We start from the raw sequence: 14,908 nt of genomic DNA on the forward strand, positions 1-14,908 counted from the left end.
TTCTCCGTGCTTTGCGTTTAAAGTTTCTTTTTTATCACCTTGGACTATAGTAGGAGGGATTCCCATTCCACTTTTAATAGAAGTTGAACACTGTGCAATAAATTCACCTTCAAGCCAAAGCAGACAAGAGAAAGCTTCAGACATAGTTGAAGTGTGGAGGCCACAGGCAGTGATCACATCACATGTGATCAGATATGAATTTTCATTTCAATGCTGGAGGTAAACGGGGTGAAACTGCAGCTATGCCTCTGACTAACCTTACATCAATACAGCAGCGGCCCATTCTATGCTTGAGAATTGTTGGAAAATTGAATGGTGAATAGAAGTGTTTCTCGCTGCACAGGATCCGATGAAAGAGTACAACTGCCTCCAATCCAAATTCACAAAACCCTTTGATGTTTGTTAGAATAATTTTATGCCTACTTCTCATTTTTCATTTTATGCTTGCTTTTGAATTTTGATTGTGACTACAGGCACTTTTCAATTGATATGCATTATGAACTCTGTAATAATTCAAAGGCCTTTGTTGAGGAACAAACATGTCATTTGTACTCAAAATGAATTTTACGACTTATTGTGTAACTGCACACCTTTAGCGAGTTCAGAGAAAGTGGCTGGCAGGTGGTTATTGTCTGCCAGATTTGTACTTTCAGAATCGCGGTGGAAGTTTTTCGGCGGGTTGAAATTAAATGTCTTCTTGTCGTGTTTGTTGGTGTGTTTTTTTGCAGTGTACTTGTCTGTTCTTGTATTTACATTCACGCCTCAGCAGCCATGCTATGGCATGTGTTTGTGCACGCGTTATGTGTCTGTGTGTGTATATTTATGGATGCATGATTGCCTGCTCAAATTTGGCGTTTGGTGGCTTGTTCCTTCGAGGGATGGCGAAACTTGAGAGGCCGCCTAAAATACTGTGTGGTAATTGGAATTGCTTTATCTTCAGTCTCATCAATTAATGTGCAATTTTCCATTTAATCACTAACACGCTCACTGCATTTGCAATTAAAATGAGGACTGATAACAGAGAAGATGCCTTTCAGCTGATACCAGTTGGAATGAGAACAGAAACCAGAAGACGCAATCAGTACACAAAATGACTTGCAGAGACATGCGCATGGCACACAGACAAGTGTGAACACACGCAGCGCAAACAGTCATGCTCATATACTGCTGCACTGAATACATACACATTCATGCACGGCAGACACAAGAACAGCATGACGTGATAAAACATGCAGATTTGCAGCTAAAACCCCAAATTAGAAATCAAACCACCATTTAACATCAGAATTGTTGGCAGCAGCGGCGGATTCAGATGCCACTCAAACAGAGAAGGGTCTCAGCCAGTTGTCTTGTCTCTGACTTTTCCATTCGGAGACATTGCCAGGGTCCGGGTCTCACTGGGCGATGAGCTCATTGGCGGGAAACGTCTGTCATGTATTGTCCCGATTCAGAGGGAAGAGAAGAGACGTTCCTTCCTGTCTGGCAGCAGCAGTAACCTAAAAAAGAACAACTCCAAAAAAGTGGTTTTATTTGAGCAGCGCACAGGAGGCTATAGGAGGACTATCAGCTGGAGCTTTATTGTGCTGGAAGCAGGAGTGCTGCGTAATACTGCTGTGAAAGTGCTCATTATTACCTAAATTAAACACACAATGCTAATAATGTTCTTTTAAGATTCCTACTTAGTGTTCTCGTTGTATTTTCTGTGCTGGTGTATGGTGCTCTTTGTGTTGTATAGTCAAGGTCTTTGTCTGACATTGTTGTGAAGTGTGTTGTACAGACGCAGCACGGCTGGTGTTCTTTTACCTTGTGAGTCTGTGTTTGTGTGTCATCATGATAAAATTTGGTTCTGGACACACAGACTGCACTCCCATGCCTCTATGGAAATGCACTTAGTCAACTGTGGTTGATCAAATGTCACAATCAGTTATTAAGCATTAATGAATAACATCATTCACTCAAACACGTCTCATTTTTTTCAACCACAAGAAGTAACTTCACTGTGTGCGGACAGATTTTCATCAAAATGAAGGTTAAAAGATGGGTGTGGTCTGACCCATGAATACTGCATACGTGATCCCGTCGCTAGATGGTTTCTAGTTATAGTTCTTCTTCATCAGGCCGTAACCTCACAGGCACATACTGCAAATCCTCAGCTTTAGCGGTCAGGCGGATTTACTGCTCATTTTTATTTCTTGAGGCGGTAGCTCTGAACGGATGTTGCAACTGGTGCAGAGATTTTGCTCAGATGTTCCAGTTCCATTTCACTAGCTTATAATCAAGCACTTTCCTCCAGGTCAATACCATTCAGTCCAAGTGCACCAGTCCATTGTAATTGCTGCCTGCCTTTCATGGCCACACAAGGCTTTATGTGGCATTATAAGGCATTTTTCCAATAACTGCAGCAGCTCCAGGTATCCAGCGAACGCTTGGACTTTAAACACTGATGCGGACCATCAAATCAACATTTCTTTAAAGCACCAAATTGAACTCTGTATGTCTGTAACAATCAATTTGTGAGATCACAGCTTGAGATATATTTTTTTTTTTAAAATGGGTAAAAAAAAACTAAATATAACCAAAGGTTTAATAAAGTTTACCCTCACATTGATCAAAACAGTTTTCTTTTCACCTTTTAGGTCACACTTATGGGGGATTTTCATGCAATAAATACACATAGGTTATATGTAGCTTCAGGAGGGAGATCCAGCTGTGCTTGTCTATACTAAGTTGGAGTATTGGTAGGGGGTCTGTGTGTGTGTGTGTGTGTGCGAGTGTGTGTGTGTAATGTACCCCCGAACCAATTAGCTCCTTCGGTGGGGGTGGGGGTGGTGGTTACAGCGGAGTTCCACAGGGTATGGCCCTCAGCCCTGTGGGGTCCCGGCCAATAGCAATTAGCCCACCAACAAGAGCCCTAATTAGCCTTCTTGATTGGCTTGGTTACAGCGCAACAACAACAGCAGCAGCAGCCAACACATAGAGACGACCAAGGTGACTCCACCACGATGCATTGCTTTAAAGCCATCTGCAATTAGTAAACAAGCATAGCTGTCTGTAATTGGTAAACAAGTAGTCGGGTTTGTTTGTGGTGTCATTATGAACCTGCTGCTATGTAAAGTATTTCTGAAAGGGCTCCATGATTGAGTTTGTGCTGCATTGTTTTCTTTCTGCTTGGTAGCCTTGTTAGATCACTCAGTATTAATACATCATCTTGACTGTTCTGTCAGCTCTATGCAACACATGCAGAGGCAGACTGTGGGGAGATAGAGCAAAGAAATAAATTAGTAAGTGGAGACGGGGAGAAGAAGAGCGAGATGATGTGTGTGAGAATGCCATCTCCTATTATTTAATCATAGCAGCACCTGGTGGCTGCTGCTGTAATAGAATTTACAATCACTGCTTGCACTGGGTTTATGTTTCTTTCTTTTTTTTTTTTTTTTTTGTTTTGTTCCTGTGTGTTTCCCAGTCTCAATGTGAAGCTGTCCCATGATGCAACATGTGTCCCCAGCACCTGCAGTGACAATGATGGCCACCCAGAGTGTTCCTCCACCATCGTACCAGGAGAGCCAACAGGTGAGGGTCATCCACCCAACAAGGCCGACGGGGTCTGACTCAAGCATTATTTAAAAAAAAAAAAAAATCAGTAATGGCTTGAAGTGAACGAGGCTCAGATGGAAAACGACGATCCACCAATCAGTAATTAGAAATCTCCAGATACACACCAGAATCTGATGATAGTTGGTGAAAGCAGATCAGCTTTAAGTGTTCAGGCTGATACATAATAGACAATACTTTCCCCTCGATACCTTAATCTCGATTGTTGCTCATTTTATCATAATTAAGAACTAAAAAAATATTGGAAGACTGTATATTTTTACAGCCCTCACTCAGAATTAGTACATCATATCATAGTGAAGTCTACGAATGTTTAATGAGAGCTGAGAAATGACACATAAACGACAGGGATCCTGTGGGAGACTTATTATATATTACAGTGACACAGAAACAGAAAAAGTGAAAATTCCCTTTTTTTTACTCGCTTATTCTCAATATGCAGAAACGTATTGAACCACGAAGCACTGACAAGACATCAGCAGCAGATCATTTAGGTCCAAACAGTTGGAGCCACCTGGGATCAGGTTGTGCCACCTAGAACCCAGAGAGGTTTACCTCCCTGCCTGACCTTCTGTGAACAAGCTGTTAGAAGTAAATCCAATTTGGAGTGGTGGTCCTATGTAAAAAAAAAATACACCGTGAGCACCGGGGACGAATATAGCAGACGCACATCTATTGTAATTAAAGGTGGTGTCTATGAAAGGTTGTTGATATTTATCTAGTTAGCATAAATTCAGATGGGTAACCTGGTTTACTGTCCTTGTAGTTTCTCTCTCCCCTCACTTCCCTCCTGTCACTATTACAGTGTTGTCCGAACCACTTCATTTGTTTCCCATTTGCAGAGCCAGGGCTGAGCACAAACACCAGATTTGTGATCAGCACACACACAGAACAGACAGCTAGTGGGCAGTGGGAAAATACTCTTATATAATGTAATATTCGAATCCAATATTGTATTGTGTTATAGGATATAGAAATAGAATATAGAAATTCTGATTTCACCTTGAGCCATGTCTTAGAGATGCAACAATTCAGTTTGAAATCATGTTTATTAGCAATCTGGAAAATGTGAAAATGATAAAAAAAAAAAAAGCTATACTGTTTTTTTTAGAGCTGTTAAGGAGATCCAGGGTCTCCCATATTATCAACAGAAAATTAAACTTCCATCCATCCATCCATCATCTATACACCGCTTAATCCTCACTAGGGTCGCGGGGGGGGCTGGAGTCTATCCCAGCTGACTTAGGGTGAAGGCAGGAGACACCCTGGACAGGTCACCAGTCTATCACAGGGCCACGAAAATTATATGCATTATAATACAATATAAAGAAGATTACTATTATTGTATTGACATGAAAGGTGACGATGGCTAACAGCAAGTAGCACACACACATAATATTATATAATGTAACAGGAACACTGTCGTGTTGCCTAACCGCCATATGGTGCAGTAGTTTTATTATAAACCAACTACTCATCATGTCTTAAGAGATTTATCAAAAGATCTTCCATGAGTTTGAATTGCGCGCTATAACTAAGACACGAGTGCAAGAGTGATACACGGTGTACGTCAAAGTGTGAGAATACGAGGTCGAGCCCCGGCCTGCTGCCAACAGGTCAGTGGAACTGATGTCCCCTAAGCGTGCCATGCCCCACGTTTTTGTCCAACAACCATCCAGTGTAGGCGAAGTGAAGTAGGTTCGTCTGACCACCGAAACCTTCTCCTCGTCCAACGCCACCTCTGTCAGCTTTCGCCCAGAGGATTAGTGCCAGGGGAAAGCTCCCGAGCTGCAGCCTGCGCACTCGGCAAATGCAAATGAGAGCTAGTTAAGTGTGAAGAAGCTAATTTATTTCCCATTTGGTGCTGGGATTAAGACTTGAAGCTTCCTCCCACCCCACCCTGACTCCAAAAAAAAACGAAGGGGGTTGGGGGTTGTTAGACTCATTTCCAGAGAGAGAATGAATGAGAGAGAGGAAAGCGTGGTAAACGAGGAAGAAGAAGACGATGAATTGTGTTCATAAAGCATGTCACTCTCCTGCCCACCCCGCAGCACAAATAACCCCCAACACAAGTGAAGAGATTCTTTAATGATTTCATTATGAAGTGCTGGTGTTGCTGTGGTTCGTCACGGCCACAAAAAAAAAAAAAGGCAGTACGTATGATACAACACTACGCACATCTAAGAACAAGTCAGACAGCTGCGAACACGTTGACTGGTTCGGTTTCTTATTACAAATTGAATATTTATCATTTAACAGCAATCTGTATGTGACCTGTGTGTGGCTTGTTCAATTACTGAATCTATCCTAACTCATTCATTTTACTTAACAGCTTCATTACAAGACGACTGACCTGTCAAGCAACAATGATTCATTCCAGCTACATCCTCATTTGCAGTCCGACAGAGGCGGATGCATGTTGCACCTTATTGCTTTTGAAAAGTGATTAAAAAAAATTACTTAGACCTCACTAGCAGCTGTGCGAACGCAACAAGAAAAGGTTTTCACACGGCTGATAAAGCCGCTTTTGTACTCGTGTGATGTTTAAATTTGGCTCGATTGACGTTGTGTTTAGTTTTCAGGTAGCTAAAAATGACACAGTTAAAATGATTAAAAACTCATTTATTTGTATGTATTTCAGTCAAACATAACAAGATCTATTATGAAGTCATTCTCCCACTTTGACAGTCCACAGTGACACATCAGAACAACCACGGGATGAATGAAATGTTGTACAGATGCTCTTTAGTATCTGCTCAGCCCTACATATTTCCTCTGGTGCCACTGTGAGGTTAATGTACAGCATCACGGAGCTGCTTGCATTGCTGTGGATAAAACATCCGTGTACTTAAACCACTCTAATAGAACACCGCTGGATGGCAAAAATAAAAAATAGAATTGAAATCTTAAAGGAATTTTGTGATTGCTTTGTGTCGCCAGATGACGGGGACGACTCAACAGAACGCCAAGACCCCACAGGTCCACATCCCAGCAGCCTCTGCAGCAGGAAATACCTCTGTCAGTGTGACCCTTGACCCCCAGGCCCAGCTTGAGTCTGACAAGAGAGCCGTTTACAGGTTGGTTTAATCTCCCTTAAGAGCCATTGTGTGGTCTGTGACGTCTGTTTTCAGTGAACGATGCACGAATCCTAAAATACTAAACATACACCAGCAGTAAAACAAAATGTTGTTTTTTCAACTTTTTTCTACCTATATGACTACATTTTTGCCACATTATGGCAGTTTGCACTATTCCGGCCTTGAATTTCCCTTCACTTGTTCTTCGAAAACACCATCGCCGTCTCTCTGCAGCCCCCATGCTGGCTTTAAGAAACTGTGCTAAATTGACTTGATGTACTACTTGCCGACGAAGGCCACAGGCACTGCTGTTGTTTTTAATATGTTCTCTTAAACTAACCATGACCTAAAAGCTTTTGAAATTGTACTCGAAGGGTGCTTCCTTCAATTTTCACTTAGTGTCATTCATAAACCAAGGAGCACCTTCAGTAAATGCTTTCACTCATCAAAGGCGGCTCGGTTTCCACTTCTTTGAATTTAATAAATTGACTTTCAAATAAACATTTGATAAAGCAGCACTAGTCTGCACAAAGGTATAGGCTCCGTCCTCTTGTGATTATTAGACCGAACCAATGGAGGAATGTTTTAAGTTGCAACCACCCGGAAGAGCAAAAGAACAGCAGAAGAAAGGACAAAAAAAAAAAAACACAATTAAAACCAGTTAAAATGTTAATGCTGTTAAAAGTGACGTATTAAATTTTACTGGACAGCCACATTTGTTTTGTGTTACATTTCAGCTTGACTCCGGACCAAATTTTTAAAACACAATTTATTTCTCTTTCACGCCAACAGTCATTTTCTAAGGTAAGCATCACTCTTCAGACGGTGGAGGGCTCATGCTGGAATCACGCCGCTAGTTTGCAAGTAGATGTTGGTTTACTTAAAGTCACAGTAATCTCCTGAAAACTTTCCTCCTAATTTGCTAGAAATTAGCTGATGTTCAGCCTCCATATTAGGAGGATGTTTGGAGGAAAGTTAGAGGTATTGGGTGGATTCTTCCTCACTTTACATTATGGTGTTAGATATTCATTCATTGTTCTGTTGGTTAAAGGGCTGATGATTAACAAACTCAGCAGTTATACGTACCAACATAAGCCCTGCTAATTTCAATAAATCAAACCTACAACATTCAGTGTTTTAATTTCACGTTTCAGTAATTATAAATTTTTGATCATCTTTTCCAGAACCTTCCGTGGGTATCGATTTTGGTTCATGAAATATTCTTCACTTACCTAATACATAATTCCTAGATTTTCAGGAGGAAAAAAAAAAGTGTTTTTTTTTTTTCTTTTAGAATTCTAAATGTTATTGTGGCATCTTCTGGCTGTGGATCCTGTCATGGCAGGACAGCAGTGATGGAGTATGTGCCTTCACCTTTAGGCTACTGGGGCACCCATCACTTCCCTTATTATTACTACCAAACTTTTGGAGGCCTTGCTTAGAAATATTTGTGTAAAAGGAAAGTTTAAAAAAGAAAAAAAAATATTAAACTAGTGTTCTGAAGTTAATTTCAAAACTCATGGGATGATTTTAAACTTTTAATAATTCTGAGTGCAGCACATTTATGAGGCTGTAGAGGAACTTACTGTATGTGTAGAACCATTTTTACAGTGTAGGAAATTAACTGGAACATACAGGATCCATAAAATAAAGATTTACCAGTCAACAAAATCTAAACCATATGCTAATGAAAGCATTTTTTCCCTCCCAATAATCCTTTACCATTTATAAAACTATTAGTGCGTCTCCTGTTGTGTACGTGGTTTGAATAACCCACATTTATTAGTCATCTGCACCAACTTCTATTGAGATATTAATTATCATTAAGTCCTCTGTTGTGAAATGTTGTCTGACGCTAAAATGTAGAGAATCTTTTTCCTTTTTTTTCCTTCTCTGTCCTCCTTATTTTAGAATGTTTACATATCACCCTACGGACAGTTGTTCCAAATTTCATGCTTATTATTTATCGTGAAGAAGCCCTCGAAGGCAATACCTTGTTAGGTGTACAAAATAATAAGAAAATCACTACTGGGTGAAACCCAAAACACCAGTAAAAAAAAAAAAAAAAACACACCTCCCTCCTCTATCAGCTCATCACTAGAATATTGATGCACCCCTATAATGAGCTTGTATTATCTATTTATGAAGTAAATTATTCAAAATATACAGACATTTTTAATCGAGCTGGGCAATTTCCTGGTGTAGGCAGCACACCAACAGCGGACTAGATTTGTTGAATGAGTCGGGGCTGCCCTGCCACGGCTCGTCCTGCCACGGTGACACTGCAGACTGTGTGAGGCCGTCTGTCCCGGCTCCTGGGGTCCCACCCGCGGGTATCCGCCACTGCTGTCTGAGGAGGTGCAGGCGCCCACACTCAGACCTGAGGCGAGCCACTGTAAAGTCCTTAGCAGCTCCTCTGAGATACAAGGCTGCCTTTGATGTGAGCAGCCATGTTTGGAGCAGCTCCGGGTGGTGGTGGTGGTGGTGGTGGTGTCTGCTCCTCTTCCACTCTCAAATGGGTTTTTTGGATCTCCATTTTCTTCTTCTTCTTCTTTCTCCAGACCACACACACAGGATTAGCTTGTGGTAGAAACAATGCACAGTACAATGCGTGTAGCAATAACATATAGACTTTATTTATTTATACGTTTATTTAAATGTGGTCTCGGCTATCCAGCTCTCTTGTTTTCCAGGGAGAATACATTAATGCTAATAATGTTAATGTCCTCTATAGGAGCTGGGATCTGTGGAGCCATTCTTGGGTGTGTTAATTAATGTAAAACAGTTTCTAACATGCACAGCAGAAGCAGAAGGTGCAAATGTACACTGTGAGTGACTCACTAGTTGTACTGCCTAAGTCAGTGCAGGACAAAAGCTCTATCCAAAGTGGGGAGAAACACCACCAAAGCAAAGTCATTCATTTAATGAATTGTTTGTGTGACCTTAATAGAAAAGTGAAAATGACAATTTATGGCAACGATAGCCAAATTCATTTTCTAGCTAATATTCTGTGTTGTCTTTTTGATTTGTTTTACCCTTTGTTGAATATTACTGCTCTAACAACTGGGTTTCCCTCTGAGATTAATAAATCAGTCTAAGTCTAAATAACAGCCTGCTGGTGAGCCAGAGAAAACATTGGGCCCAGATGGAAGAATCTAAACTTTTGCATTTTTTTTTCCAAATAAACTGGAACTATAGTAATAGAAAAAAATGGGCTTTAATATACCAGTAAACCTGAGCTTGAGTTATCTACTAATAATCTACTAATAATTGTAATCCACGTAGCAAGAGATCCAAGACTTTACATATTTAGCTGTAACAGATTTATGTCTCCCAAACCCAAATGAGTGGTGGTCCAACAGAAATATGTTGTGTGGTGATCACATTATTTTCCAAGGCACCGATGACAATATCAGGAAGCAAGCTGTGGACAACTTATCAATTGAATCTCTCGACATAATGAGGTCTAACAATATACATGTCAATGGTGTAATTGACATCTGCATTCAGAACCAGTCTTAACAAGATGTTTTTCTGTTGCTCATAACTGAACAGCATGAGAGAGAAAAGGTCCGAAGTTAGATTTAACTGCCAAACTCTCAAGTCCTTGATTGATATAAGTGAATACCACATTGCTCCCGATGTTCAGTCCAGTACTTCACAGCTTGCTGCTTAGGATTCAAGCATTCAAAGTTTTGTCATCTTATGTACAAAGTGCCATGTAGGAAGTACAGAAAAATAACACTTAAATGCTTCTCCAGAACATAATAAGTGCTTTGTGATACCTAACGTGATGTAGAACAACATTTATGCAAGGAAAGACATTCATCACATCGCCATGATAAACACCCAATCATTTGTCTCTCAGTGTTTGTATTTACAGGTAAATTACGAAGTGCTTTGGATAGAGGTGCGTTTATGCCGTCCATTCTATTTACCAACACCTGTGCAGTCTATTGCGCAGATAATAAAAAGCATAAGGCTAATGCTGGTCATTTCCCTAATATTTTGCTTCCCTCATATGTTTTAATGGGGTGGACCAGATACGACCAGTTCATTAGTGTATTGCAGTCCTGTACACCACCACCACCACCACCTAATGACCTTAATGAGCAGAACGTAGAACATTTCTGACAGTGTCAGAGGTAGGGGTCATCTGGCATTTACTGTACTGCATTTTACAAAAGTTGAGAGCCTTACAAGAGATGCATCTGAACAAAATGGTGGACAAATATGCAGCAGAAATATCCTGACTTTTCAAGGCACCAAAACTAATGGATCCCCCTATTGGGAAGAATGGACTTTACCTTGTAAACAACCACATGCTTCAACATCACTCCTCACCAGGACTCTGGCTTAATATCATTAAGTGGAACAAAGTTCAGTTTTGAACGTCTGCTAAGCAACCCTTTAACCAATAGCAGCCTGTGTATGATTTTGTTTTACAGGCAGAGGCTGTGGATGATCTGTGTCTTCATGTGATACAACAATAGCACTGGGATAAAGGATTAAATAAGATGGAAACTCAGAGTACTTACCAGTTAAATGGTGCTATGAAGAATATAAAATGAGTCCGTTAATGTGTATGATGGCCAGTTAAAAATGCTGTGATTAACAGCGTCAGAGGCAGCACGGAGGATTCACCAGCATGTGCTGTTAAAATATGATTATCTAGCTCCTAAATGAAGTCCTTGCTGTTCAGTATTCACCGGAGAGAGTTCAGATTAGAATTTTCGGAAGGATTTTTTTTGTCTATGCAAGAAGCTAATGACTAAACGCACCTTGTTACCTTGTTATAAACACAATTAAATTTGACTTCACTTCCGTCTCCCACAGTGAGTCAAATTATGCAAAAAGACACAAATAGCACTCTTATTTTAATAGAAGTCTGATCCGCCAGTCTTTCTGTCTCTGCGCACTGCTCATATGGGGGCTGTAGACTTTGAAAAGAGAAAAGCACTGAGAATCAGCATCTCTGCCATTTTTTCTTTAATTATTTTTGCTCAGGAAGTCTGTGTAGGCTTTAATGTTTCTTTTCACTAATTGCTGGAATTCCAACTTTATGAGGAGATGTGTGGTTTCCTCTCTCCCTCTCTCTGTCTCTCTGCCTACTTTGTTATTAGCAGCGGAGTAAATGTGTGATAGGGTAATTAGCCTAATGAGTTGTGGCATTTACTATAAAGATCCTTCTGGATTTTCTGCATCTTATTAAAAAGCGGGTAAGGCTTTTGTTTTTCAGGTTGCGGATGTAGCGTTCATGGCTGATGGAGGCTGATTCGGCTCAGGGATGGAAACATGCGCTTAATTGAAAGAGACATCATAATAGTCCTTTCTGCTTTAAACAGAAATGTCCTTGTGATTCTCAGAAACAACCCGCGTAGACGAACTGTGTTTACCAGAACGCGCTTGTTTTAAGGTGACACTTTTATGGGTTCGCTTGGCTTAACAGCTCTTTTGCTTTGCATGTAGAGAACTTACAGTAGGGCATCAATGATACACAGTGTGCTTTTCAGAAGAGTTCACAGACTGTGTCATACATCTGCCGTGTAAGAGACACGTTTGCTGCATGTCTTCGCCCTACACGTTAAATCAGAAAGAGGCTGTTCATCAAACATACGGTGCCTTGCTCAGCTGAAAAAAAAAGCATTTCTTCATGATAGGTAACACATTTTATTTGCATCAGAAAGTGGGAGAAAATGGGAGCAAAATTGGATTTATTCTGTGTTTTGACAGCGGTGGGATCCTTTTTACAAAGATGCCAGTGTTGCAGTGCCGAGCCCTGTATGGTGCATATTATCATTCACTCCCCTCCATAGTGGGTCTTTGCTGAAAGCCCCTCTCATGCTGGTCAGCCTGGGTATTTTGCATTGAGGCTGGATTTAAGGGTTTGGATGTGTACTTGTGGGAAGGTTAACATGCAGTCATGCTGACAGTCGCCTAACTCCCAAAGATACAGGAATGTATTCAGCCTCGGGTGTGTTTATGCTCGTATATGCAGTTGTTGTTAATGGCATAAAATAAGTGAAGATTCGAAGACCTTTCATGTTGTACACAACGGGAGGGAGCACTTTTAATTTGACACGTTCAAGGATGGTGTTCACCTCATTTTGTGCTCGCCTGTGTGTCTGTGTGCCTCTGTAATGCACCATAAAGTCTGTTTATCCTCACTGCCACAATGCATCAATGCATCCTGCACCACTGTGCTGCTCTTCCAGCGGCGCAGAGCCTCTCACCGTCTGACGGGCTTAAAACAGGCCGTGCCTCTTTCCATTTAGCAGGTCAGCATGTGTTGGTGCTCGGCCGCTCCTGAATGCAGGAAACTGTGTCAGCGCTCAAGTGGTTTTATTGGCTTTTTCTGTCAGATACCGTTTTTATGAGTTTCCTCGCCGCTTGACTTTGGATGAGAAAGGAAGTCCAAAATGTACTTTCTTTGTTTTTGTTGTTGTTGGTTTCTTTATATGGGCAACTTTGTAATCTCTGCTATCTTTTCTTGGCACAAGAGTGGCCTACAGCAAACACAGAAGAGAACGCAATTTGCACTTCACAGCTGTCAAGCAATACCCTGTGGAAAGACAACACCAGTCATTCAGTCAAATTGAAATTTTAACTTTATTCCTTTGTTGCTTCAGTGAAAAGAATTGGTACAAGATGCAGCATGTTTGGGCGTTTTTGGTAATTTATTAAATAGCTTCCTCCATTGATGGATTTAGGAGATACATGGGACGCCCCCCTCTACTGTTATGCAGCAGTATCCCTGAACATTGTTGTTTCTGTTGTCATGGAGTCGTAGATGAAAGAAGATCTGAGTTAAATAAAAAAAAAGAAATCCTTCAGTTATAACCACGTACTGTGGGTTTTGCTTCTCAGGTTACATAAAGGCTGCTTTATCTTGTTAATGGAGCTTGTTGGGGCTTAAAGACATACCTGCAGACAATAGTCAGGCATGAAAATAGATAGCATTTATGTTTACAGGTACAAATAATCTCCAAGAAAGGACACAAGAAGGAAGCATCTGCTGAAAACCATTGACTAGACAATAAGAAAGCACATCTTCACGGACGGACAGACAGATTGATAGACAGACTGTTATGACACAGCCTACATAATACAGGTTGTAGGGGTGGAGGGATGTTATGCAGACCAAAGGCTGGATGGAGGTTTTTTTTTGTTTCAGGCCTGAGAGAAGCAAAACCCCCAAGTGAAGTTCAGGGCCAGACATGAGAATGAAAAGGCGAGTTTGAAAAGTAGAGAAAAGGAGACAGGATTTATTCAGATAGTGCCGCGGGTTCTTTGTGTGTGTGTGTGCGTGTGTGTGTGTGCGCGCATCGCAACGCCACAAACACACTCCTCCAACACAGGGTGTGCTTCAGACATGTAGCCTGGGGAAACAGGGGCCTTGTCGGGAGCTAACGCAGCAGGACTCCACCACAAACTGGCTTCTAATATATGGGGGTACAGCAGGCCTGATTAGACTGGCAAACAGTGGGGAGCAGAGCGAGCGAGGGAGCAACCTCCATCCCTCGCCTTTCCGATGCACACACATTCACATAAACGCATACCTTCAAACCCCACCCTACCCCCACCTCCTCTTCTGCACCCCCTCGGTGGCCTGCCAAATTATTGCGAAAGCAGGCAAACATGACTCGTTCCTCAGATGCCGACGTTGCTTTGATTTGAGCTTGTTTTAATGCACGACCCTGCCTCAGCAGGTTTAACGTTTTTTTCATTGTCATTGTCTGTAGCAAACCTGGCAACTCCAATTTTAGCGATAAAACTCAGATTTAAAGAATAACTCCGGCTGAAATTGAAAGTTTATTGTGGGTTCTTGGAAGCCAGTCTGCCTCCCACTAGAGGTGCATTCACTGACTGTGAAGCTCTCCGTTATATAACACTGTCTTCCTCTGCCACTGGTATTGTAGTTGCACATGTGAAAAGGAGGTGTTCAAATTTCTAATTCTTCTTACATCAATTTCAGTTTTCAGAGTTTACACACACACATACACACACACACACATGTAACTGTATACATATGTGCATTGGAAACAGGATTCCATGATTTAAACTACTCATTGCCAACCAAAGATGATTGTACCACAGGGTGCTCTTCTGTACTTATCAGGTGGTATGTGGGAAAATAGCTCAACTTCGCTAAAAAAATAGGGAATTACAAATTGATTGAAATAAATGAGTGGAACCTGGCACTAGGTTCAGCAATTGAG

General features: G+C 41.2%; 1 protein-coding gene across 2 annotated transcripts in view; it reads left to right on the forward strand.

The window, feature by feature from the left end:
• The first annotated feature begins 3,444 nt into the window (after positions 1 to 3,444).
• Positions 3,445 to 14,908, forward strand: part of pknox2 (pbx/knotted 1 homeobox 2) — a 41,968-nt gene continuing 30,504 nt past the window's right edge. The window contains exons 1-3 of one of the 2 annotated variants that reach the window (XM_008293683.1): positions 3,445 to 3,570; positions 6,553 to 6,689; positions 7,482 to 7,493. In XM_008293683.1, coding sequence (XP_008291905.1) covers positions 3,484 to 3,570; positions 6,553 to 6,689; positions 7,482 to 7,493 — 236 coding nt within the window. In that variant the 5' untranslated portion in view covers positions 3,445 to 3,483. The remainder of the gene's footprint in view (positions 3,571 to 6,552; positions 6,690 to 7,481; positions 7,494 to 14,908) is intronic. The other variant, XM_008293684.1, reaches the window with a different exon arrangement.

This window comes from Stegastes partitus, unplaced genomic scaffold (assembly GCF_000690725.1).
Source record: "Stegastes partitus isolate 25-593 unplaced genomic scaffold, Stegastes_partitus-1.0.2 Scaffold902, whole genome shotgun sequence".
Lineage (NCBI taxonomy): Eukaryota > Metazoa > Chordata > Actinopteri > Pomacentridae > Stegastes > Stegastes partitus.